Source organism: Maylandia zebra, linkage group LG20, assembly GCF_041146795.1.
Source record: "Maylandia zebra isolate NMK-2024a linkage group LG20, Mzebra_GT3a, whole genome shotgun sequence".
Lineage (NCBI taxonomy): Eukaryota > Metazoa > Chordata > Actinopteri > Cichliformes > Cichlidae > Maylandia > Maylandia zebra.
Window position 1 is genome coordinate 16772953 of NC_135186.1, and position 27534 is coordinate 16800486.

Below are 27534 nucleotides of genomic sequence, written 5' to 3' on the forward strand. Positions count from 1 at the left end.
ATTGAGATAATCCATCCCACCTCACAGGTGTGCCACATCAGGATGCTGATCTGACATCATGAGTAGTGCACAGGTGTACCTCAGACTGCCCACAACAAAAGGCCACCCTGGAATGTGCAGTTTTGTCTCACAGCAAAATGCCACAGATGCCACAAGCAATGAGGGAGCGTGCAATTGGCATGCTGACAGCAGGAATGTCAACCAGATCTGTCGCCCGTGCATTGAATGTTCATTTCTCAACCATAAGCCGTCTCCACAGGCGTTTCAGAGAATGTGGCAGCACATCCAACCGGCCTCACAACCGCAGACCTCGTGTAACCACACCAGCCCAGGACCTCCACATCCAGCAGGTTCACCTCCAAGATCGTCTGAGACCAGCCACCCAGACAGCTGCTGGAACAATTGGTTTGCACAACCAAACAATTTCTGCACAAACTGTCAGAAACCGTCTCAGGGACGCTCAACTGCATGCCCGTCGTCCTCATCGGGGTCTTGACCTGACTCCAGCTCGTCGCCGTAACAGACTTGTGTGGGCAAATGCTCACATTCGATGGCGTCTGGCACGTTGGAGAGGTGTGCGCTTCACGGATGAATCATGGTTCACATTGTTCAGGGCAGATGGCAGCTGAGAATGTCCCAGTTCTTGCATGGCCAGCATACTCACCGGACATGTCACCCATTGAGCATGTTCGGGATGTGCTTGACCGGCGTATACGACAGCGTGTACCAGTTCCCACGAATATCCAACAACCTCGCACAGCCATTGAAGTGGAGTGGACCAACATTCCACAGGCCACAATTGACAATCTGATAGACTCCATGTGACGATGTGTTGCACTGCATGAGGCAAATGGTGGTCACACCAGATACTGACCGGTTCTGGGTCCCCAGACCCCCAATAGCGCAGAAAACTGCACATTCCAGGGTGGCCTTTTGTTGTGGGCAGTCTGAGGTACACCTGTGCACTACTCATGATGTCAGATCAGCATCCTGATGTGGCACACCTGTAAGGTGGGATGGATTATCTCAATATAGCAGATGTGCCCACTACCACACATTTGGACTGATTTGTGACCACTGTTTGGGAGGGATGGTTATATTGTGTATCTGGAATGAATTTTAGGTCTCTACGTCCATCCCATGGGGAATGGGAGCAGTAACAAAGGTGTTGCGTTTATATTTTTGTTGAGTGTATATGCCACAGCCTAAAGGCAGCAGAGTTGCAGAGGCTGGAGTGACCACTGGCTATGTGCTTGCTGGGTGGTGGGTCTCAGAGGACAACTTCTAACCCTGTTAAAGGCAACACGTGGAGTGCAACTGGCAGTGTGGCATAGGCCTTGGGACTGTGTGTTTTTATTTGATTCATAAATGGGACACTGGACTGTTTTATCTTTTATCTCTTGATTTTTTTTCAATAAATTATCTTTTAGAATTTTATTGACTGTCATCTTTTTGCCCACGACTGAGACAGTTGGTCAGACCTAGAATCTTTCTTTGGGTGTGTTACACTTTGTCTCTAGGGGCCACCGTAAATATACTTTTATTTATTCACTCCACATAAAATGTAATAAATAAATCATATAATACAAAAACCAACTATTCACATTTCAACTTTTAACTATTTACATTTTCAGCTTTTTCCTTTTAAACAAATTTAAAGTGGAACAACACAAAACACTGCAAACCACAACACAATTAAATATAAATATGAAAAAATATGAAAACAAAAAGAAGATGCACATTCTCTGTCATATGGGCCTGCATGAATAAACTTTCTGACTCCTTTATCATCTGCAACTGAAAATAGTTGTGGATGATTACTATACCTTTCTAATGTGACGTTGTTGTCCCTGGCTTTCTTTCTCCCTCTTTCCCTCCGTCTCTGTTCCTGTGCTACTGCTAGTGTAACTACCGCCCCTCCCCCCCTCTTCTCAGTACAAAGCACAAGGCTTGCGTGCGGAATGAAGCGGAAAAAGAGTGCGAGAGAGAGGGTGAGAGAAAGAAAAAAAAAACCACGGCTCCCAACAAGGAGCCAGCTCGCGTCGTTCACTTCAAAGATCCGGCACTAAGAGCCGTTTCGTTCGTGACCGACACATCACTATTATCTAGCTTGTTGTCAGCTGCCCAGAGAGGAAAGGGTGTCATGTCTAATCTGATGACAATGAGTATGAAAGTATTGTGAATAAATAAGCATATATGTCCATGTTTTTGTGTGTTAGAGCCCTGAATTGAGTTCATAATATGAGCCTTGAGGTGAGGAGCTAGAAGATGAGATGAGAATGAGGAAAGAGAGAGCAGTGGTGGTGGAGGAGGCAAAAGCTATAATGAGAAAGAAATGCTGAAAATACAAATATTCAAATTTTGAATGGTCATAAATAGGTAACTTCAGTCTATTAGAATATCTAAATACATAATAATGAGTGTATAGTTATGAGAAGAACATGTTTATTTATATCAAAAACCTCAAGGTGACCATACAATATTAGAAAGAAACCCCAACAATCAGACGACCCTCTAAGAGCAAGCACTTGACGATGGGAGGAAAATCTCCCTTTTAACAGGAAGAAACCTTCAGCAGAACCAGGCTCAAGGGAGACGCAGCCATCCACTGTGACTGGTTGGGGGTGAGGAGATAGAAAGGGAGCAAGAAGAGAAAGGAAAATAAACACACGGTATAAAAGTCAAAGTCAAAGTCAAAGTCAAAGTCAACTTTATTTGTCGATTCTGCCACATGTACAGGACATACAGAGAATAGAAATTGCGTTACTCTCAATCCCTAGATAAAGGAATCCCAACTGGTGGCTGGTTCCATAATATAGGACCTGATAGCTGAAAGGTCAAACTACAGGCTCTGTTAGAATAATAAGGTATCAGAAGAAGTGATCAGAATACTTGTCTGAGAGAGTTCAAGCTGTGTTACTGCGTCACTAAACCATGATTTTGTTTGTGACAGTGTCTCATGACAATAATGTATGAGCATGCAACATGTGTTGTAGCAACAGACGTGTGCACATCAACAATGGATAATATGGAGTGCGGGAGAGAGTACGACCATGTAGTGTTTAAAGTTTAGAAGTAGTGACATTACTTTGAGTTTGATTTTGTAAAAAGTGACAAAAACATTTGGGTCCGTTGTATACTTTGCATGGGAAGAAAACTTCTTTCTACAGAGAAAAATTAAACTTTAAATCTGAGCAAGCACCGAGCACGCTGCCATGGGAATGTGAAATTCACAGAAACCCCCGGATCCCCCCACTGACATAAGGGCTGCGGCACCGGACAAACCTCCACCTGCCCCACTCCTGCTAAACAGGTGAAAATAGATTAAAGAGCAACAGGACTTAGTGCTGCTGAATCTTTGATTTTATTTATTTATTGCTGTGTTTTACTTGCATCTATTTGAAAGAGTGCGTGTAAACAGAAAAAAATAATTTTATTTTATATTCTGGAATATGCAGAAAATAGGTTTAAATGTAAAATAATTTCTTCAAGTCAAAGACAGTTGCATATGATTTCATTTTTGCTTGACACAATGTGCATTAAGTTAAAAGATTAAAGCTCATAAAACAATTTAAAAAAAAGACTTTTTCATTTGATTCAATTTTATATGATGGATTGTGCAGAAAAAGTAGAAATGGACTGAAAGGTCTATTTCTTTATAACGTAATCAGGTTGTATATTGTATATTGTTTTTTAAAGTAACTAAGTAATAAAGTAACTAATTACTTTAAAAAAATAAGTAGTCAGTAAAGTAACAGGATTACTTTCTTGAAGAAGTAATCAGTAATTAGTAACTACTATTTTCAAGTAACTTGACCAACACTGCTTATAACAGTAACATATTAACAACAAGTTCACATTACAGATTTACAATTCTTCAAATTCAACTTCTGAATGTTCTTCTCGGGCACAGCGTTCACTATGCAGCGTTTACACTTTAGTTTTTGTTTTATTGAAGCAATGTAACAGCTTCCATAAACTGTCCTAACTCTGATTCCAAGCCCCATCACTCAATTTCATCACATCACAGCCAGAAGACATGAATGTACGAGGCAGCTCTGCTAACTAATGGTAAATGTCAAAGTAAACAAAAAATAATGTGATGCTTGTTGGAGTCAAATTGTTAAATGTAGTGTTGTGTTTTATTATCCGGTTGTTCAGTGATGACACGACGAATCCTACTTCCTGGCCTAAAGTAGTCTGCGTTTAATATGGCTTTTGTGTTGTTAACATGTTTAATGTTATGTATTTTCTTCTATTTAATCTCAAAAAGCTCCTAAAACAGTCAGTGATCACTGTTGACCTCCCTCGGCTTTTATTACCACTAATCATTTATTTAAGCTCAGTTTTTAAAACCTTAGGATGTAACTACAGCCCAGCCCATGCAGCAGTATATGAATGACTAACCTCATATTGTGGCTGGATTATCTCAGTTGTTCTCCCGGCTGAAGTTTGGTCCTTTTACAGCATCCTGCCATGCGATTACATTTGTTCCTGACCACCGAGAACACTCACGTTAACTTTTATCGAGTGGAAAAAAAGTTAGCTTGTTTATATTATGAACAAGCTAACTTGTTCATAATAGCGCATAGCTGTGTCGCTAGCGGTCACGTAGCACATCATTATATACCAGCTAGCCCAACTTCAGTAACCCTACAAACGTCACTGCTTTTTAGTTTTCTGTCTTCATTTATGCTGGAAGTGATAACAGAGCTGTACGTTTTAATTTGTTTCCAAAACCCCGCAGTCAGGACATGCTATATTGTATTTAGATAGAAGCTAGCAAGCTAACTCCCTGCTAACTTCTAACGCCGTTAAATGTCATAAATTCCGTTTTCATGGATGCCTGGATGTTAAACTTAATTGTTACACCTGGTAGAGCAGAACGCTGATCATTTTATTAAAGATGAAAGACTTTAGACAGTTTTTCAACTCTCAGTAATGCCATAGTGATCGTTTGATATATGGACCTGCAGTGGAGTTTAGACCCAGACACGGCTAGTGACGTCAGACTGAACAACCGGATAGGCACATCCTATGTGAGGGTTCTGTTTTCTTGTTTAGTAAACTTCCTGCCTTTATGACCATTTTGGTGAGCAGGAGGTCACACAAATGCACCCCCAAACACAAACACACACACACTCACGTGCACATGAATACACATACACACACACACACACTTACAAACACATACACACTCAGTGCCTTAGGGTTTATGATACACCATAGGGGGGGTTACAATGGGTGTTTGTGTAAACTGTGTGTCACAAAATAAAAGGCTGCAGGGGAAGGTGGTTCTTCGAAGAGACCGAGGACAGAAGGGCTGCTCTGAGATCCTTCCCATGCTAGCATGTAAAAAACCGGTTGAGCTGTTCGTCTTGCTTCGTTAACGGGAATAAGTCTCTAAACCAGCGGGACCTGTGAAGCGCAGACCCAACAATTCTGGTGAAAGTTATGTTATGGCAGCATTTAGTTATACTTTAGTTATACTTTTATCATTACTGTCTACTCCACTCACCACCGTCTTGCTTTTTTTTTCTCATCTTCCAATTTTTTCCTCTTTTTTTCACTTGCAGACGGATAAGTCCTCTTTATTTTCAATGACTGGCATCAGTCGTTAAGTTTGTTTAAACATAATGATAAACACTATTTACCAATGGAGTTTGTAAGGTAGGTAGGAGAATTAACAGGGACTTATGAATGACTTATGAATGAATGGGCTCATTGTGGTTTCTGTTCTCTTTATGGTTGCTCTTGCCATGGCATTGTTACAGCAATGCCTTACAGTATTATATAATGTTTAATTAGGTTGCATGTCCATCTCTATATGATAGTGTCACAATCAGAGAGCAGCAATATGACAGCAATAGAGCACAATGGATGTGTTGTTTGATTTGAAGGTGTTGATAGAGAAGTACCTACTCATTCTGACTCATGTCAGAATGAATTGTACTGTGTCTTTGTGAATCTAGATAAAGAATATGATAGTGTGGTAAGAGGGGAACTGTGGTAGTGCATGGGGAAGTCAGGAGCAGCAGAGAAATATGTAAGGGGGTGCAGGACATATATGTGGACGGAGAGACAGTGGTGAGGTGCTGGATAGGAGTGACTGATGGTTCCAAGGTGGGGGTGGGACTGATTAACTGATGAGGTCAGGCAGAAGCTCTGTGGACCATGATGTTTGCAACAGACAATATGATCCGTAGAAAGGAAGGGATGAGATCAAAGCAGCTGTTTTGCTGTTTTGTCCTAGGAACAGCTAAGATACTGCGCAGGACCCTCAAGCTCCCAGGCCTCTGGTAGAGGACCCAAGCTTGAAGGATAGACTGCCTGCAGGGGCGATACATATATATATCTCAAGTTGAACTTAACCTAAAATAAATAAAAAGTAAAATGTTATTATAGTTAATAGCTAATAGCTATACAGTTTTCTGTAGTCTGGTGAGGACTATTTAAAATAATATTTTCCTAATTATGTTTACCTAATTATAGCTAAATATTATTTTTAAAGGGGGGATTTTAACTTGTAATGGAGCATTTTTCACTGCACCTCTCATTAAACACAACAGGAAACATGCCAGAGAAAAACCACTTTAGTCTACTTCCGCAACGTCAGTAATGACACGTATTCAAAATGGCGGCCGCGGCTATGGTAAGTGGAAATAAAGCGAACTCTTTTTGCTTTAAACAGTACATTGCTCTTTCTTTCATTCCAAATTATGTCGGACATCGCACTGAAGTCGTGGGAAAGTGTAGGTCTTAAGTAGACCGATCAAGTGCTATTTAATGTTAACTAGACTAAACTTCATTGGAATTCGCTGCTATTTGAATGTTCACGATCCTGCTAAACGAGTTAGCTAGCTACCTAGCCTGGTTGTCAGTAAGCGGTGACTCTTTAAAACAGATTCGTGTCATTTGTGTGGAATATATAAAATTGCCCTGACAGAGTATGAACTGTGAAACGCTGGGCTTTCAGGCTGTCATGTGATGCACTGTCAAAATAAACAGGTTTTGCAATCTTTAGGGAAATGTTAGCTGTTAGCGCTGTGTCGGCGTGTGTTACAGTCCTAAAAGAGATGGTAAAATGACCGCTCAGGAACAGCTACAAAGTATAAACTTAACGTAAATCGGGTTGGTAGCGCATGATAACATAAATGCAGTCTTGTTTCAGGATTCGTGGTTGGTAACTTCGATCACTTCTTTATGCTTAATGCTAATACAAATGTTTTTTCAGTGTTGAATCATTTCAGTTCATTTTTTAACATGTAGTAATAAAACGGGACGTTTTGCCTATCAGAATTAGCGCATGTCCGCAAAATGTCTTCTTAACTACAGTAAGTAAAGGCACTCTTGTCAGCTCAGGCTTCTCTGTTAAAACGTAAAGATCGTATCGAATTTACACATAGTGACAATCTTAAATCTCTGTACAAATTTCAAAACAACTGTTAGAGAACATTGATTTCAGTTGTCCTGCAAACTGGATGGAGGCAAGAATATTTTAAAAGAGTTGATGTCTGCCTTGAGAATATACCTTGAATTAAGTAGTAAGCCGTGTTCCTCACTACTGGGAAGAGAAGTGGAGTCATTTTTGATGTCTGAGAAAACACAAGCCTCAACTTACACTTTCTTAACTTTGTAAAAAAAAACAACCCAGCGAGTATTAGTATTACTGAATGAGTATTTAATGATGAAATATTACTAATGATGGGGTGGGGGGGGGGGGGATCTATTCATAGAACTCCTATTTTATTTTGGGTAGTCTCATTTCAGCTCAGTGTTTGAGTTTTTACTGCATTACTGCTGGTTTTGCCTTTGGGCGCTCTCAGTGAGCGCACCTTCTCATGCAAACGAGATGAAGAGGAAGTTGAGAATATGCACGAATAACTTTTGTGCTGTGGCATAATTAATATGCAGCTCAACTGACTGCATTTCTGAAAAAGCTGATTTAATCAAAAAATCTGAACATGTCCCCTCCTGGAGCAGCTTACATGTGAGGAACATGTGGTGGTATAGTCAGGTTAACACTTAGAGTCATGTCATGTGGTCATGTGAGAGAGTTCTCCACTGTAAAGATGCCAGTGCTTGGATCAGCTATGCAACAGTCAGACTGTGTCCCTGCTGAGGAGCACTGAAGTTCCTTTCACAGTTCAGACTGTGATGAATATTCCAGAGGATCTTTGTTGCATAGCTTTGCCAATTTATTCAAACATGCAAGGTAATCGATTATTTTTAAAATATGTAAATGATATTTACTGCTCTGATGGGACCCCCTTCTATTTCTTAATGACGATTAAGATGATGAGATGAAAAAATAAAAGCACTGAGAGGACTTTTGTTTGGTTCACTTACACATGCGCACAGTTGAAGTTGATGAATGATTAAACTGTTGGCAGACCTTTCTCATTATTGTAGTAAAGGTGTATGGAAGGTGTTCTTTGAAATGGAGAAACTCAAATAACTAGAAGCTTTTTTTTTTTTTGCCTCGATACGATTCTGTAGCGCTTAGTTGTCACTGTGTAAAAGTGAGCATGTCACCCACATTTGCAACCAAAAATAGAGTTGCAGCGACTATAGAGATTGAAAATGTGACGTCACTTAGGGGTAAAACCGCAAAGAATTCTGGGAACTCGTGGCAAGAGATACTAGCGCACGTAGGCTTTCAATTGAAATTAGTTATACAGCGATAAAAAGAAACCCAAAAAATGGCAAGAAGCTGTTGTATTATTAACTGCAGTAGCCGGTCGCATGACAGCCACGGAAAGCCGACGGGTAAAGAGATCTGGTGTTATCGGATTAGGTCGTTGAAGAGAAATTGTTCGAGCCATATTTCCGAAGTAACAAAGAGGCGACTGGATTGCAGCCATTCAAAGAGCAAATATAACGTCCCAGAACACTCCAGCTCACAGGTTAGTCTGCTCCAAGCATTTCTACAAAGGTCAGTCTGCTGTTGTAGTTAATGCGTCATTTTTCTTAACATAATTAGTGATATAGGTTACAAGCACGTCTGGCGCTGAACAGAAATTGTGGCGCTATGCTCCTTTGTTTATTGTGCATAAATAGTAAATTGTCCTGACACAATATTGCGTTTCGCTTCTGTTATTATGGTACACTGACAAAAACATATACTTTTATTCACAGGATAAAACAGGTTTTTTGTATCACTAATTGCCCAGTACGATTACAGCATACAGTATTATTGTCACTGCTACATTTCTGTTACACTACCAGAAATTATTTCCACTACTAATTAATTACCGTTGAGCTCAAAGGTTATATTAATAAACGGTTAACGAATGTGTATTTATGAAGATGATTTGTGAGACTGGTAAACTTATATGTACGATGGTCTTTACTTTCTACACGGTGCATTTCAAGGTCCTGTACCCATCCGTCGGTAAACTGTACCTGGGCTTGTTGCAGTGACCTGAAGTTACTAAACTTCACGAGTGTATGCACTCACTCCAAGAAGCGTATAATTATAAATCTGAGCGTGGTGAAAGTTGGGCAGCACGCTAACGTATTTTGTCCCTCTGTGTGCTCGTAAGGGTCTGACCCTTTCACTGGTTTGATTTTTTTTCCTCGTATCTTTTCTTTGACTTTTCATCAAGTCTGTCTTTGTACGGACCGGCATTGTTCTCCTTCGTTTTGTACATACCTTTTTGGGGGGCAAAGAAAAAGCAAGAATTTATTGGAACCGAAGAATGAACGTTTGCATTTGATGCAGGTACTTGGATTGTTTTGCCACGAGTTCCCGGCATGCAATGCGCGAAAGTCACGTGGTCTGTCAATCTCTATTGCTCAGGAGGTAGAGAAGGTTATCTTTTAATTGGAAGGTTTGGCATTTCGATCCCTGGTTGCTCCAATTGCTCTGGCATTCTTGGAACCCCAAGTTGTCCTCAGATGCATCCATCAGAAATAATTTGGGAATGTGTGTAAATGGGTGAATGAGTCATGTTATATAAAGCCCTTTGCTTTAGTAGGGAGTAGAAAAGTGCTGCATAAGAACCACTCTACCTGCTCAGCAAGCTCCACCGCAAACTTGCTGCTCTCAACTACTGCTGTTTGTAAAATATGCAGATGTACTGTTAACTAAGTAGTAGGGCTGCACGATTAATCGTTAGAAAATCGCGATCTCGATTCATACTTATGTGCGATCTCATTTCCAAATAACAACGATTTAAAAAAAAAAAAAAAAGACGACGACAATGATTGTACCGCATTTTGATCCGGGACGTAATCTGCATGGAAACAAGCGCTCACTCTTCCTGCTCAACAAATGACAAGGGCGGAGCCTTATACCACGTGATACAGAAGCTGTGCCGTGTGATGCTAAAATTAGCAGGGGAAAAACAACGGAGAGCACGTCAGGGATGAGGAGAAAGTGACGGGAGAAAATCCGTCCCGGTCAACCACGCAAACATCAATAACGGGAACCTTATACAGCGCTTCCCTATACCCGTCGAGCTCCTGCAGGCACAAAGAAATTACGGAGGCTATCACTTATCACCTGACCAAAGATATGGCTCCCATCAACACTGTGCAAAACGAGGGATTTAGGAAAATGATCAACACCCTAGACAAACGCTACACAGTGCCGTCCTGCAACTATTTTTCTATTGTTGCACTACCTGCTCTATACACGCAGTGTCGAGCAACGGTGGAGACGGAATTTCAAGCAGTACAACATTTTGCTGCAACAACAAAATGTGAGACATTTGTTGTTTTTATGTTTATTTATTGTTTTTATGTTCAATCTCAACTGTTACGAAGTTGATGTGCAGTTAATAAGTGCAATAAATATTTATACTGGAAAAGAAAATCGTGAGAGAATCGTGATCTCAATTCTAAGCCAAAAAATCGTTATTCTCATTTTATGCAAAATCGTGCAACCCTACAAAGTAGGCATAAAATCTATGTAAAATATTATATTAAATTAAATTAATATTTAAAATATAATTGTCTGCTTTTTGCAGTAGGATACATATCAATGCACAGGCCAAGCCTCAGTTCTGAGAATGTTGATATACTGGCTTTTCTTTATTGTGGATACACATTTACAAAAACTCATGCACCTTATCTACCTCATCCAGGAGATGCAATACTGTCAGAAATTTAAGACAGGCTTCCTAGAAGATAAACTAAACAGTATTTTTAATAATGCCTTAGTTTAGGTGTCATATTGATCAAGAGCTATAAGTAAGAAATAACCAAAGTGATCTGCCATAAAGCCATTTTTTAATCACAACTGAACATAAAAAATAAGTCAGATCTGTGTGTTGAAGAGCAATATTAGCTCATTTTGAATTTGATGACAGCAGCACATCAAAGAAAAGTTGGAACGGGGCCATGTTTACTCCTGTGTAACAGTCTGTAAATGTCTGGAGTTTGAATGTAGGAATTTTGTCCCGTTTTGTCAAATTGTAGCTGCCCAGCAGTCTTGGACTTTTTTGTCATATTGTTTTTGTTTTATAAACAGTTTGTACTGCAGGCAGGCCAGTTCAGCAACTGGAATTTTACTGCAAAGCCGTGCTGTTGTCACTGATACAGCATGATGTGGAATTCAGTTTTAATTTTCAGCCTTGACTCTTGTTCACAGCAATTTCTCCAGATTCGTGGAATCTTTTCATATCATGTAGTGTAGACTATGAGACATTCAAAGTCTTTGTAATTTTACATTGAGCAGCCTTATTATGATATTTGTAGATGTAGATTTTTTGCAGGTTGGTGAACCTCTGCACACCTTCTAAGGGACTATGCCTTACTGAGATGCTCTTTTTATATCCAGTCATCTTTCTGGTTTGTTGCCAGTTAACCTAATACATTCTAAATGTTTCTCCTGCTGTTTGTTTTTAGTAACACTTACTTTTCCAGTCTTTCCCAAGTTTGTGACGTGTTGCTCCAGTCAAATTCAAAGAGTTTATATTTTTCTTTAACAGATACGTTTTTTAGAACATTTTATGCATATTCTACTATTTAAAAAAAATAGTTCACGTATTTTTTTTAAGCAGTGTCTTTTTTTTGGTCACATTTGGGTTTGTAGAAGGTTTCCAAAATCGTGCCCAGAGGCATTATCAAGCTGCCGGAACTTGCTTCTCAACTTTCATTCCACTGTCAGCACACAGTACAACAGAGACACGCATGGAATTCATTGTCAAATCTAACGTGTGTCCGCTCTGCAGGTGAGGTGGTGGGCCTTTTTGCTGTTGTCCCTGCTGCCTGTGAGCCGGTCCTTCTATGTTCCTGGAGTAGCTCCACGGAATTTCCATGATGGCGACGTTGTAGATATCAAGGTAAGATGAAAATTCACTGCTAAACATATCGGCTGTACTATGAGCACTCAGGGGGGAAAGCTACGTTCAACTCATCACAGAGGGAGTTGTCACTCATTTATCACTAGCTGCTTACAAGGGTTTGAAAAGTCCCTAGTTTTAGGCGATAAAGGCGATAATTAGCAATGATGAGGTGAAATGACACAAAATGATCACTGCAGTGAGTGAGCGGAGGGTCAGGTGGACAAGATGACAGGGTGAACTCTTTCGTTTTAAAAATAATTGCATCATCTGGCAACATCACCAGACAGTGTTTTTTGTTTTTTTTTGTTTGGTTGGTTGTTTTTTCTTTATCTAAAGAGTAGAAAGTTTGAAGCAACAGAAAGTTAAATATCTTTTGAACTACACAACCTCTGTGTGGGTGCAGTAACTGCACACAGAGAGTGAGCAGTGGGAGAGCAACTGCCACAGGTCTGCTGCAGAACAGTACTGTCTGTAAATTTGTTTTCATTCATTTAAAGGGGTAGACGTGATACTTCTAGATGGCAGAGTTGCTAATAAGTATCTACGACAAGAACTGAAAAAAATATTTTGACTCTATTAAATTAGTGAAAATGGCTACACACCATGGCTTCTAAACATGGCTTTGATTACAGACCCCTTGAAATATTTCACTCTAAAATCTTGTGTTTATTAGATTTTGGGTTCTGTAGCAGGAAATGGGAGGCAGAATATTTGATGTTTGGGAATAATTGTAAGCTTCAGCAAAGTCTGGCTGGTGCGTTTAGCATACTTTGATCAACTGAAGAGTCTTTACTTTGCACAGCTTGCTATCTGAGTGATGTTAAAAATGTGTCTTTTCACTCAAAAATTCACACCATGTGCTTTTCTCCAAGTGAGCACTTTAATCCAGCAAACCTTGCCCTCACAGTTTGAAGATGTGAGATAGTCTGACCATAAGCCATTACTTCTGAGCCAGAGCACCCAGGATGGTTATTAGAGCACTGGTTCTCAAACTCAGTCCCCAGTCTGTGGCTCACTGTTGCTTGTGCGGTCATTGGTCTGCCACCAAGCCACAGAGAAGGGTGAAGTTCTAACATACAAAAAGATGAAACTGAGTGTTAAAATCTTTGACATACAGTTCTCCCAGGAATGGGAGAACGGGAGCCAGTTTGGGGTGTTCTCACCCTATTGTACTCTGACAAATTTGCTGATGCTTGTCTCTCTCATCGTCAAAGATAAAACAATGATGGTGCAAACACTGGAAAGAGATCCTTTTGTTTTTCAGGCGGTAAAGCTGACCAGCTCCCGTACCCAGCTTCCTTATGAATACTATTCCCTGCCATTCTGTAAACCAAAAAAGGTCTTCTACAAGGGAGAGAACCTGGGTGAGTGCACTGCTGCTTATGTGATAAGTTTAAAATTGTTTAAATTTTTATCATATATATCTATAAATATATTTGTGATTTTTTTGTTTTGTTTTTTTGGGTTTTTTTTGCGTGTGTGTGTGTGGTTTCCTTGTTGTTTATAGGTGAGGTCTTACGTGGAGACCGTATTGTAAACACCCTTTATAACGTGGAGATGAGTAAAGACAAGAAATGTGAGCTGGTGTGTGAAAAGAGAAAGCTCAACATAGACGAGAGTAAGCTGATGGCTGAGCGAATCCAGGAGGAGTATTATGTTCACCTGTGAGCGTCCCTTCTTACTGCTTTCAGCAGGCTGAATTCATTTAAATGCTTGTCCGGTTTGATAGGCTTTATATCTCTGGGCTGACTTGCTTCTAAAGCATCTATTTTGTTGTTTTTAAATCCCTTCTTTTGTGTGATTGCAGTATTGCAGATAACCTTCCAGTTGCCACCAGGTTAGAGTATCCAAGCAGAGAGGGAGGAGAAGAGGAGGATCAAAAGAAGGACACGATAAAAGATGTCCAGTTTGAACACGGCTACAGATTGGGCTTCTTTGACAAAAACAAGGTACGTACATTACACAGACTCTTCCATTTCTGCTTAAAGGAGAAGAGTGCACGTAATTTAAATTGCTGCTGATCAGTACCAAAGTATTTACAGAATATTTACCATGTTTCCCCACAAATTCATTGGATAGTCTGCCAACAAAAAAGCTGCCAAAATACACTGGAGGACAAACATCAACAGGACAACACAGTGTAAAAATCAAAGAATTCTGAAACTTACTGAAACTTTATCTGTCCTTAACTGGCTTTAGACAGATAAATGTGGCTCCTCCCCCATAAACATGAAGAGGAAGCAGGCAGTGGTCATCAAGGCTCCTCAATTCATTTTTATTTATATAGCGCCAAATCACAGCAACAGTCTCCTCAAAGCTCTTTATATTGTAAGGCATATGGCTTACATACCTTACAATACACTGAACAATAACAGAGAGAACCCCAACAATCAGGCTCAAGGAGGAACGGTCAACTACGTGACTATTTAGGGGTGAAGGGTGGAAGATGGGACAAAAGATGCACTGTGAAAGAGCAAGAGCTTAATAATAACTAATGATTACATTCAGTAGTAGTAGTTTAATGTTTTTACTGGCTCCTGAAATTGCCCTTCAGGTTGGAATTTTAAAGAATGATTCAAAATAAAGGGTGATAAAGAATGATTTACTGATCGTCTGTGGCAGCACAAAGCCTTTGCTTTAGAGACATAGTGTCAGTTCTATGACTGAAACCTTTGCACGGGTATTTTTGCAGCTGGCCTTATGGTGTATGTAATTCCAGGAGTTTCCCTTTCAGGAGAAGAATATTTAAATGAATCCCAAAAACATGATTTAAAAACTTTGCAGCATATAATTTTCTGCAAGTTGCACTCAATTTAAGGTTGGATATATACACGAGAGGTCAGCTTTAGTTGGTGATGTAGTCCATATGCAGAGAGTAAAGACATGAATATATGAAGAGTGTTAAATTATTCTCTTTTTTTTTCTCCCTCCCAGTTTTATCTGCACAACCACTTGTCCTTCATCTTGTACTTCCACAAGGAGAAACTGGTGGAGGGGGACCTTCATGACTACAGGGTGGTGCGATTTGAGGTTATACCCCGGAGTGTCAAAGTAGAAGGTTAGTGTCAGCATACTCTTTTTGAATCGCCTGATGTTGCTTTAGGCCTGTAGTGAGTTAAAGGAAAGAGGAAGTAGATTTGTTGACTAAAAAGTTAAGTAAAGATTACCGCTTATACTTAGTATACTCCATCCTGTGTCCTATTATTTTTCTCCTCAGATCTGAAGCCTGCAGAGGCGCTGAAGACCTGCACCCTACCTGAACCCAGTGGCTCTGCCGCTCAAGACATCGACCCTACCAAGGAGAATGAAGTCCTGTTCACCTACTCTGTACACTGGGAGGTCAGTTAAGGCTGAATGTGTTTTCAAGTCTTGCAACCCAGTAGTCATAAAAATCTGTAGCCCTGAATAATCTGTTCAAATGACTTTGTTTACATAACTGCTTTAACTTGATTACAATCCTCATTAATAAAAGCCTGTTTAAATGTTGCTGAAATGTATACTTTGTTTAATGTTTAGTGTTGCGCACACATATAATGTCAGAGTAGACTGCAGAGTTTACAAACCTTACCAATGTTAGGAGCAGTAGCCTTGGTTCCTTCGTTGCAGGGTTCCTGGTAAAGAACGTGGTTATAGCTGTGTACCTTTGTTATACTCAAGTTTATTATTCTGACATATTCAATCTAATTAAATAATTTATTAATAATAGTCATAAAAATAATGTGCAACAAACTAATATTTTGGGCACCTACTAGCAAATTTTAAATGTGTAGTGTGTGTGTGTGTGTGTGTGTGTGTGTGTGTAGGAGAGTGAAGTGAAGTGGGCGTCTCGCTGGGACACATACCTGACCATGAGTGATGTCCAGATCCACTGGTTCTCCATTGTTAACTCTGTGGTGGTCGTCTTTTTCCTCTCAGGTATGTCCAATTCATGTTAGAATTTACCTGTGGCTCATGGCATCTTACTCTTACTATTTCTGTCATTTCTATTTATTTTTTATGATTTATTTTCACCACCAGTTTGCTGTCGGTGCAGTAAAGGCATGAACTAATATAATATTTTTTATATAATATGTACAAAAATGTATAGAAATTTGTAAAATATGTATCAATCTAGTGGATACAATTTGGCAGATTTACAACTGAACTTTAGATTTGAATTTAAGAAGTTTTTGTTTTGTTTTTCTGTGTGACACCCAGGTCCTTTTTCCTGTCCTGTTGTCACTGCATTTGATTTGATTGTTTTGGATAGTCTTTTTAAACACTGTCACTTGTTTATTCAACATGTCATCGTTGATGCAAGTTTGAGCAGCTTTTAAAATGGACGTCAAGAGAACTTGCCTTTGTCAGCATAATACTGTGTATAAAATACTAAAACACCATCATACTATCCATCCTTCATAACAACTCCATAAAATAAGACTACATTCTTTGGCTAACTGAAACATATAAATGAAACTTTATTATATATCGAAGAGATCATTGATGGGTTTATGACAACGTATTAAATATTGCAATTGTATTTTATTCTCTGCCTTTCTCTCTCAGGTATTCTGAGTATGATCATTATCAGGACCTTGAGGAAAGACATTGCTAACTACAACAGAGAGGATGACATAGTAAGAAAATACACAGCATCCAGCCTCTGGATTCTTAATGATCACTACCTGACCACATTTTTCTCCTCTCTAACCAGGAGGACACCATGGAGGAGTCGGGCTGGAAGAATGTCCACGGTGATGTGTTCAGACCACCACAGTATCCCATGATCCTCAGCTCTCTGCTGGGCTCAGGGATCCAGCTGTTTTGCATGATCCTCATTGTAATCTGTGAGTTTCTTATTTCTCTCAACAGTTTTCTGCACATCCTGACATTATTTACATTTGTGCTTAGGCCATGTTGTCCTAGTCCTGTCATTTCTTCACAAAGACAAAACACGAGGAATGCTCTCAAGGTGACAGGGCTCACCTTACATATATGAATCAGCAAAGATAAGAGTGTGAAAATATGAAACTGCTCAGTGTTGCACATTTCTACAAAACAAATGCACGTTCTGTAGCAAATTGTTAATGTTCTGTGTTTCACACTAGGAGTGTGAACAAATACTCAAAGCTGAATTTCTGTCAGTAAAGTAGTTAGACCCTGTGCTGCTGGGGGGTTAATGGTGCAGTATCCACCTGTTATACTGCATACTATGTGGCAAAGGTGCAGCTCTTAATGACCTGAGTTGTGAGTGGTGGATGATTCACATACCATAAACTTCAACTTCATCTTTTAAAGAGGTGCAAGTTTGTTAAATGTAAATGTTGTTAGTCATGACATTTATCCTGTTCTTTTGCCGTATGACTGTTTTTATATCTGTTTAGAACAGTTAACAGTAACATCAGGCTTATTATATTCTTTATCTGCTTTAATAGTTGTAGCTTGTATCTTCAAAAAATATCCAGCAGGGATTATTTCAGGCTTGAAATATTTCAACAGGAACTTTTTTCAGTGATTGTGACAGTGTTTACAGCCTAGCTTTGCAACAAAGACAGTGATTTATACTCAGTCCACTTTGGAAAAACCTTGGATGACAGAATCTGTGGAATCTTAACTATGCTCACTGAATAATGAGTATGGTAGTCATGAAAGCTTCATGCGTTGCGGCTCCCTCGTGGTGTAATCATTTCCCATTTCCTGTTGAGAAAAAGATGGTTGTTCCATGTTTTTCGTTGCGGAGCTGCTCGGGGATTCAGGGGTAGCCTAGCCTATTTGTGAGATGTAGGTATTTACATTTTTTTTTTTTTTACTTGTTTATGTTTAAATAATTTTACTTGTTGTTTGAATCAAAGAGTTAAGCTAAAATCCATAAAATGTGATGTTTTACAAAATGATCTGTTGGTGTTTATTGTAACTGTCACAAATTTTGCCAAATGCCATATTAGTCCAGGGCATAATTGTCTTGTATTCTGATTAACATATGGAAGCTTATTTTATTTAATTGCAGTTTAGAAGAGCTCCTGCTAGCTGAAGCTCTGTGTTTAGCATAGGAGCCCAGGAGTCCTGCAGTCTTCTAATCCAGCTCTCATTTGTGTTTAGTTGTTGCCATGTTGGGCATGCTGTCTCCATCAAGTCGAGGAGCCTTGATGACCACTGCCTGCTTCCTCTTCATGTTTATGGGGTAGGAGCCGCATTCATCTGTCTAAAGCTCATTAAGGAATTGAGAGGCGCCGAGTTTCAGAATTCTTTGATTTTTACACTGTCGATGTTTGTCCTGCAGTGTATTTGGTGGCTACTTTGCTGGCAGACTGTATCGCACACTGAAGGGTCATCGATGGAGGAAAGGAGCATTCTGTGTGAGTTCAGGTTCTTACAGCAGTGTGAAGAAGCGGGGGAGGTGGGGGGTTGTGTGTGTGTGCGTGTGCGTGTATATATATATATATATATGTTTGTATATGTGTAATGTGTATGCGTAAAATGATGTGAGCAGTGAGGCTTAGACTGTTGTTGTTGTATTTGCCATGCAGACAGCAACTTTGTATCCTGCTGTGGTTTTTGGGATCTGCTTCATCCTCAACTGTTTTATCTGGGGAGAACACTCGTCTGGAGCGGTGAGTGCCATGACTTGAAAGTCACACATTCAAAAATGTGTGTGTCAGCTATGCTTTCACATACTTCACATTCTGTTTAAAAGAAGAATCGTTTATCCTTAATTAACTTTTTAACACATTTTACTGGATATGCTATGCTTTTATACTGTTCCAGTTCTAGATGCTCAAAATAACATGGCCAGAGTTTCAGATAATTAAATCAGTGTATGTACAAGTAATCCATGTGAGCCAAAAGATTTAAATCCTCTGTGTCAGGCAGTTTTTTCCTTGCTCTTGGATATTCCTGCTGATCCAAACTTTACTTTTATCGATTATGAGGTGCAGCCAGTTAACAGAAAGCTGTTTTGAGATGAAGAGGATGAACTGAGAGGCTGCACCAAGACCCAGGGTACGGCAGAATAGTCGAAAAAACCTCCTGCCTCCTTTGCCAAATTAAGGCTTGGTGGAAAATGTCATAAGATAAAGGAAAGATGCAACGGCATTTCAACAGAATAGTATCAGCATGCACATTAACAGTGATGGCAGACGTCTTCCAGTACAGTGTTCAGCAGATTGCACATCCTACTTTACCCCATGTGTTGTTACAATGTTATTTCACAGAGGTCATATAAACGAGAACCACCAAGGGGGATTTCTAAAGACAGGAACATATTGCTAAATATGCTTTCCTCCTTCTTTGTTCAGGCCTGTTATGACCCAATCTATCTGAGCTAACCTGAAATAAAAATTATTTTGTGACAATCATCAAGCTGGTAATATGATAGTCATTATTAATACAAACTGGGCTATGGAAAACTTCAGATGACCTTTGGGGGGGGGGAGCTAAATGAGGGTCATGAAGAGAGATTTAGAATGAAATCACCTTATTACACAAAAAAGTTACATGTTTAAAGTGAGTGTGTTTGTTTTATATCTCAAACAGTCACTTTACTCACTTTTATATTCTTTATCTTCCTGCCACTAACACAGAAAAGTCTAACTTGGGGATGATAGGTGACACCAACATCATTGATTTCCCATCTTTTTTTTTATTGTAAAATTTGATACTGTGTGTTTATGCCCTTCTGAGATTAACTAAAGCTTTAATTGGAACAACAACTTTTTGTTGAAAGCATCTTTGTGTTGTGTTGGTTATTGTGTTTTGAAGCCATACCACCTCGAGTAAAAATGGAATTGGACCATATTTGCCTGTAATACCAATTTGTACCACCAGATGGTGTAGCAAGTCAATGTAGTGTACAGTCTGGGTCTAATAAGGCACTAATCTGGAAGGACAGGTATTTGAGTGGATGAGACACCAAAGAATGGTTTAATGTGACTCACATCAACTGGAAACCATGATTGGATGCAATGGAAACTAAAGTTGGGTAGAAAAACAATTGCAGGGAATTTTGGCTGGTAAAACTGTTAAAGGAAGCATCCACGGGAGAAGTATACTATCCTATGAAGTGTCTTCTTATTTGTCACAGAATAAAGCATCTGTGCTGTAGGTGTGGTTTAACTTTAAAGATTAACTGAACTCTCACATGGATTCTTAAACATCTTGACATCATCTCTGTATGGTCTGTAGGTCTTTTCCTTACCATATATAAAGCACCTTCAGGCGACCTTTGTTGTGATTTGGCGCTATGTAAATAAAATCGAATTGAATTTCTGAATAATTCTTCTTGTGTTCCTTATGTCTTCTCTCACTTCAGGTCCCATTCACTACAATGTTGGCCCTACTGTGCATGTGGTTTGGCATTTCCATGCCCTTGGTCTATCTTGGCTACTACTTTGGCTTCCGCAAACAGCCGTATGATAACCCTGTACGCACCAACCAGATCCCTCGGCAGGTCCCAGAGCAGCGCTGGTACATGAACAAGTTTGTCGGGTAAGAGTTTAGCCTATCTCGCATTCTTAGGTGCCCCAATGGCTAATGGTTTGCTTAAACGCAAATTATGATTTAATCTTTCCTCTTCTTTCCGTTAGCATCCTGATGGCTGGGATCCTGCCGTTTGGTGCCATGTTCATTGAGCTCTTCTTCATCTTCAGTGTAAGTACATGTGCACCGTTGCATGTCCGAGCTCCTCATCTTTCAATGCTATTACCGTATTTTTCGGCCCATAAGGCGCACCGGATTATAAATTGCACTGTCGACAAAGGGGTCTGTTTTCATACATAAGGCGCACCGGATTATAAGGCGTATTAAACGAAACAAAACAGTCAGATAAGTCAAACTTTACTCAACTCATTCCTCTTGCTTCCTCCACTTCCGTACCATTGATTGATTAATGTTGAATTCTCTGGTAGCTGCTCTATAAACACTGGAACAACAGTATATGTTGTTCCAGTGTTTTTCTAATTTTTGCTATGTAACTTTACACTGTCCACTTTCTGCTGTAACAAAACAAATTTCCCACGTGTGGAACTAATAAAGGTTATTTTATCTTACATTAATGACTAACCTCATATTGTGGCTGGATTATCTCAGTTGTTCTCCCCTACTGATGTTGGTCTGTTTACAGCAATTTTCCATGCGATTGCATTTGTCAAAAAAAACATCGGGAACTTTTATCAAGTGGAAAAAAGTTGACGCGGACGGAGTTTTGGACCCAGATTACTATGAGTCGCGAGGCTCCTGACTACGGTAGCCATAACGCACAGACAATCCATCAAGCAGTGCGGCTTTGTAGCTTACCAAAGTCCTACTAAAACATTTTTTGACAGATTTTTGAGCGCCGTGTACCACATAAAATCGGTTTGAAGCGCACCAGATTATAAAGCGCGCCAGATTATAAGGCGCACTGCCGATTTTTGAGAAGATTTAATGATTTTAAGTGTGCCTTATAGTGCGGAAAATACGGTACACAGTTTTCAGAAATAACACAGTATCTATTTTCTATTTAGAGGATATGTAACTGATGTGCAATCCTCCTCAATAATGCTAGAATCAATGTGTGTATGTGTGTCCATCCACCTCCAGGCCATCTGGGAGAACCAGTTTTATTACCTCTTTGGCTTCCTTTTTCTGGTCTTCATCATTTTGGTGGTGTCCTGCTCTCAGATCAGCATTGTGATGGTTTATTTCCAGCTCTGTGCAGAGGTAAGCTCATTAATTGCATACTATTGTCTCTGGCTGCCAGGCTTTTACTTGACATACACACATATCTCACATATTGTTGGTTATGTTTTTCACCTGTGTGGCACATATCTGTATTATATGAGCAAGAACTTATGCACAGCCTTGTCTCTCTCTTCTTCACTGTCAGGATTACCGGTGGTGGTGGAGAACTTTCCTGGTTTCAGGAGGCTCGGCTTTCTATGTCCTTGTTTACGCCGTTTTCTACTTTGTCAACAAGGTAAAAAGCACAGGGTTGTTTGAGACACTCCCACAATAAACTCTAAAGAAAGCACTGTTCTTAGCCATGCTGTTGTCAATGCCTGAAGAGTCATCAGTGTTGACAAAGCCTGCCTAATACCTGAATTGAAAGATGGCAGAATTAAATTTAATTTTGAAGATTTCCACCATCGACTCACTCATATGTAAAAATGTTATTTTGTTGGACCTAGTTTTTTGTTTTCTTTTAACGTACAGACATGGACTGTATAAACAAACATAAGATTTAGTCTCTGATTGGTTTGTGGATTTCTGTTCTGTAACTTCAAAGATTGATATTTTGGACACTTGAGTTTTGAAAGATAGAAGAACATTTTTGGTTGAGAGGGTTGAGCTGGATCTCACTGAGAACCAGTCACAGTTTATGGTTAAGAGTTTACCAGCTCAGTGGAGCCAGCTGCCCTTATCATAGGAAATGGCAGGTAATCAGCTAGTGCTGGCTAATACTAGCACAAGTCTAACTTCCAGTTAGACTTCTACCACCATCTTTGTTGTTGCAGGTTCTGTGTTTCCTCTATAATACTTCCAACAATGCTGGAAAACAAGATCATGGCCAACAAAATGAACTCTGGAAATGGCAACCTACCATGGGGAGTTCAGAGCATGTTATGGGGTGCTGGAAGGCATATTCAAAAGGGAGCATTGAAGAGGGTTTGGGGAAGGTTCACACAATTTCAACTAAAATCTACAACTACTGCAAAAACAACCTTTCATATGACCTTTCATATCCCAAATCACAACAGCAGTCACCTGTAGGTGCATTATATTGGAATGAGCAAGCACTTGGTGTCAGTGGTAAAGAAAACCTCCCTTTTATCAGGAAGAGACCTCCAGCAGAACCAGGCTCAGGGAGGGGCAGCCATCTGTTACAACCAGTTAGGGGTGAGGGGAGGGAGACAGTCAAACGACACACCTTCATGAAACGATGTCAAATGATAGATGTTTTCTATTTTCTAGGCAAGAATATCTTGTTCCCTGCACTGTAGATACAAGTGATAAATTGCAAGAATATCTCTTTAATAGAAATGGAAATGTGCAGCATGCTTAAACTGCTTCCTTTTGTCTTTCTTCCCTAGCTGGACATTGTGGAGTTCATCCCCTCCCTTCTGTACTTTGGCTACACCGCCCTCATGGTCTTGTCTTTCTGGCTGTTAACGGGCACAATTGGCTTCTATGCCGCCTACATGTTCATCAGGAAAATCTACGCTGCGGTGAAAATCGACTAGTTATTGCTGGTGCTGCTGTTTTTTGTTTATTTTTTTCTTTTCTTTTTTTTTTTGTAACATTCTAAATATATATAAAAATGTTCTTCATGTCCAACAAGCACTGACTTGAGTGCAGAAGGAATGAGAGGGTTGCTTTCTACAGTGCATCAGTCGCAACTGCTGGCCTCACAATAAAGAAAAGCAAGGTGGCAGATCTAAAACGGCTGTCACCTTGCTTCTGCCTCCCTCCTCCTCCTTTCCAGGACATCTAGAGGATCTCTGTTCTGCCGGGACTATTAATGTCCTCTGCTGTTTCACCTTTTTCCACAAAGACAGGGGGCCAAAGCTTGTCAAACAAGGGTTTCTGCACATTTTATCTTTTTTTTTGTGTGTGTGTTTGTGTGTGTTTTTTGATTGTAACTTATCCAGGTTTTTATTTTGTCTTCATGGGATTTATCTGTGTCTTGATTTCTATTGGGCGCCTCTCAGGAGGCTACTTCCTTCTGGTTTCCCCACGTAAATTCTGTTTCTACACTTTCTGCTGTCTCCATTTTCAGACGTGACCTTCTTTTCAGAGACTTTACAGATCAGGAAAGGATTGAGGATCGTTTCTGTGGTTCTGTTTTTTGTGTTGAACTCATGGATGGAAACCACCCTGGGAAGTTCTACATTGTAACACAAATATGGATAAATTAAATCTATTGGGGTTTTTTTTACTTCAGTTTCCATGTCCTGGTGTGACCATGTTAACCACAACTGTAATCCAAATATTAGCTTCTCCCTCCCAAACACTGGGTTTCTTATTCATGTCAAAATATTGCTCCATTTGCGCTAAATGAAGCAGAACTGCTCAGAATGGGACTGAACTTGAATATTTGAACCCAACTACCCATTTTATATTCAAAAGCCTACAACACAAATATGTTTTTCCGCTCGTTAACCATGCCATCAGTGTAGCCTTAGCAGCGCCTGAGCCTGCTGAACTATGCAGTAATGGGGGGAAAAGGTGCAAATTGCAAAGGTTGTTTCAGAGGACCATTTTTAGTACGAAATGCCTATTTTCTTTCCTTTTTGAGCCTAATGTACCATACGTTTGTTTGTATAACCTGATGTGTTTGGAAAGCCCAGCAAGATCACCTGGCCGGTATCGGAGCTTAGAGGTCCTGGGATGTTTTGAATGTAATTGACAGGGTTCTTATTAGATGTGTACAGTCTGTGTTTTGTGCGCTGCAGATCATGTGTTTACCTTTATTTTCAAATTATATGTATTTTTCAGCTTAAAAAACATGCAGTTTTGGGTGGAACCTGATTTTAAAAAAATGCTTTACCTTCAACTCAAGGGCTTCATCTAGGTAACTATTTTATTTTACAGTAGCAAAATTGCAATATGTAATAATCCAGTTGAGCAAATAGAAATAAACTTATTCGCTTCCGTTAAAAGCTAGGTAAGAAGACTGATACCACTCGCATGACTGTTTGTTAAATATGAGCTAGTGACAGGTTATTTTCAGTAGGCATAAAGAGGAAAGATGACATTCTTGCTATGTCTTAAGGCATATAACCCTGCATCCATGTGTTCCCATTAGTTGGGAAGTAATTTGTCTGACTTTTCATGTTATTCAGTCAAAATATCAACAACGCCATGGACAATACGCGTATGCTGGGGGTTTTATTGACTGCCTTTCTGACAGTTTGAGTCGCCCAATTTTTACTGAATACAAAACCTGAAACAAGTGATGCAGATCTACAGAGTTCTGTAGGACCAAAAGTCTCTTTGCAACAACCGGTGCCTTCAGGTGGTAAATTAGAAAGAATGCAGGTCTAAGATTCTAAAGCACTAGCTTCACTTTTCAGCCTATGGACTAATCTAGGTTACTTTATGCAGAGCAGCTCTAACCAGATACCGTATTTCAGTTGAATGCTAGCCAAATTAAAGGTAAAAGATATGAATTTGCCCCATGAAATTTCTTAAATCTGAATGTTTGTTAAAAGCCATTTTATATTATAAACGGTGTAAAAGGTGGAAGTGGCTACTCTGACATCATCTGTTGGTTTCTAAAGTTGTGTTTTGAAGCCTCGAGTTTGGCATTTTCATCATTGCCATCTTGGTTTCAAATAACTAGATGTGACAAGGGGGGTATGGCTGACCATGAAACCCCTTGCTCATTGGCTGACAATCCTGTGAGTCTCGAGATTTACAAAATAACTTCATTTTTTAGTCAATATGACTTGAAATGAGCAACTAAGCTACACAGAAACTATGTCCATGTTTTATATCATCTGTGGTTTTTATGTATAACTTCAACAACGTATTCCAGCACCTGTACACAATAAATCAGCCTTTTGCTGGCGAGGAGTAATGACCATCTGTACAGCCAGATTACCTGTTCATCCTTTTTTGCTAAGCTAAGCTACCTGATCACAAGGGTTAGTTTAATGTAGAGAAAACTAACTGGCTGCTAGCAGTAGATTGCGACAGAAACATTAGTTTTTGGTCTAAGGTAAGCTATCTGGTACCTAGCATAAGCTTTTCTGTTTAATATGGGTATTAATATATGGGTCTTAATGCTAGGCTAAGTTAACCTGCTGCTAGCAGGAACTTTGCTCAGATTGTGATGTCAACAATCCAATGCATTATGGGACTATATAATGATAGGTGTTGCTTTTGAGTTTGAAAGTAAAACTGGGGACATTAGAACACAGATATTAGTGTTTATGGTGTGCTAAGCTAGCCAGCAGATAGCAATACTTTCTTAACTACATAGAGACATAAGTTTTTGTGCTAAATGTCAGTAGATGTGTGGTATCACTCTTCTTAGGAAGACAGCAACAAAAGTGCAGATCAGTATCACTAATACAGTATATCTGAAGCAGTATCCATATCTCAAGTAGAAAACAATGGATGGTGTCTGCAGAATGCCAGGTTATCAGACTGTATGTGGTGTGGTTTTAAAGGAAAATATATTTGCAGTAAATTTCAATTAGGACTGGATGTCTCAGGCCAAGGCCTTTTTTTAATCAAGCAAAACAAAAAGAAGTACCTCGCAGATTTATGAGAAACTCAAACCATAAACTACACAGCATGTAAGGTAATATTTAGTACACACTTGTATTTGTTACACCCTTGACAGATTTAGTAGGGTTATTGAAATGCTTCACTTTTGCACAAAAGTACAGATGAGATATTTGCCTAGATATACCCTGATTCTTCAGGGCAAGAGGAAAGAATGGCTAACTCATCCTCATGGTCTCTCCTTCATTATCATCAGCACTCAAGCTACAGACAAGCTGCTTAAAGAGATCGAGAAGGCAAAATCATTTGAAGTTTCCCCCTGCCACTTGCTATGTGAAACAACTAATCAAAGCCCCAAGGATCCCTCAGTTGAAATGACAGGATCATTACTTTTTATTTTCATCCTTTACTTGCTGAACCACCCTGTGTTGTGTCAGAGTTTCAGAGCTCTGATACCTGACTGCTGTCTAATATAAGGACAGACACTCCTCTCCTGCAAGTGCACACACCAGGGGAGATTTTTTACAGACTTACTTTTAAGAGGCCGAGTCATGCATGTATGATTGAAGGTTTTACAATGTAAATAAAAGAAAACAGCTTTGTATTTGTTGCATTTTTCTGTTTGTGGCGCTCTCTGTAATGATTCCTGTCATCGTTTTAGCCAAAAAGCATGATGCTCTTGATGACTTTTAAAGAAACTTGTTTGTTATTTTTCTCTTTGTTTCTTTTACAGAATGTCCAATTACAAAATGTACCACGACAAAACAATAAAGTGATGGCAAGTTGAATATGAAAGTTAGCTTCCTGTGTTTTTGGAACATGCTTAATGGTGCATTACAATGATTTTACAATGACACATCCTGTCCACAAAGGCAGCACAACTTTATTTCAGGTTGTTCCCTGTCACAAAATATAATTATTATATCTGTTGATAGTTTCTTCCTTTATAACAACTGTGATTATTATAAAACGCTAATATCTTGATACTACAGATAGGTCCTAACACAGGAGGCTTTAGCTAATAAGTGTCTGCTAGTTCTCATTTTCACAAGAC

The 27534-nt window shown here is 39.5% G+C and overlaps 1 protein-coding gene across 2 annotated transcripts; it reads left to right on the forward strand.

The window, feature by feature from the left end:
* Window positions 1–6605: 6605 nt before the first annotated feature.
* Window positions 6606–27275, forward strand: tm9sf4 (transmembrane 9 superfamily protein member 4). Of its 2 annotated transcripts, none has more exons than XM_004573432.1 (18): window positions 6606–6652; window positions 12180–12290; window positions 13558–13657; window positions 13801–13957; window positions 14101–14242; window positions 15228–15351; window positions 15511–15632; window positions 16097–16208; window positions 16839–16909; window positions 16987–17119; window positions 18372–18453; window positions 18553–18628; window positions 18800–18883; window positions 20581–20756; window positions 20855–20918; window positions 21849–21968; window positions 22135–22224; window positions 23339–27275. In XM_004573432.1, the coding sequence occupies exons 1-18, from the start codon at window positions 6635–6637 to the stop codon at window positions 23486–23488; spliced, it is 1932 nt and encodes a 643-aa protein (XP_004573489.1). In that variant the 5' UTR covers window positions 6606–6634; the 3' UTR covers window positions 23489–27275. The 2 variants fall into 2 exon arrangements, with proteins under 2 accessions (XP_004573489.1, XP_076734114.1); XM_076877999.1 differs by lacking the exon at window positions 6606–6652 and adding an exon at window positions 8688–8906.
* Window positions 27276–27534: the final 259 nt, after the last annotated feature.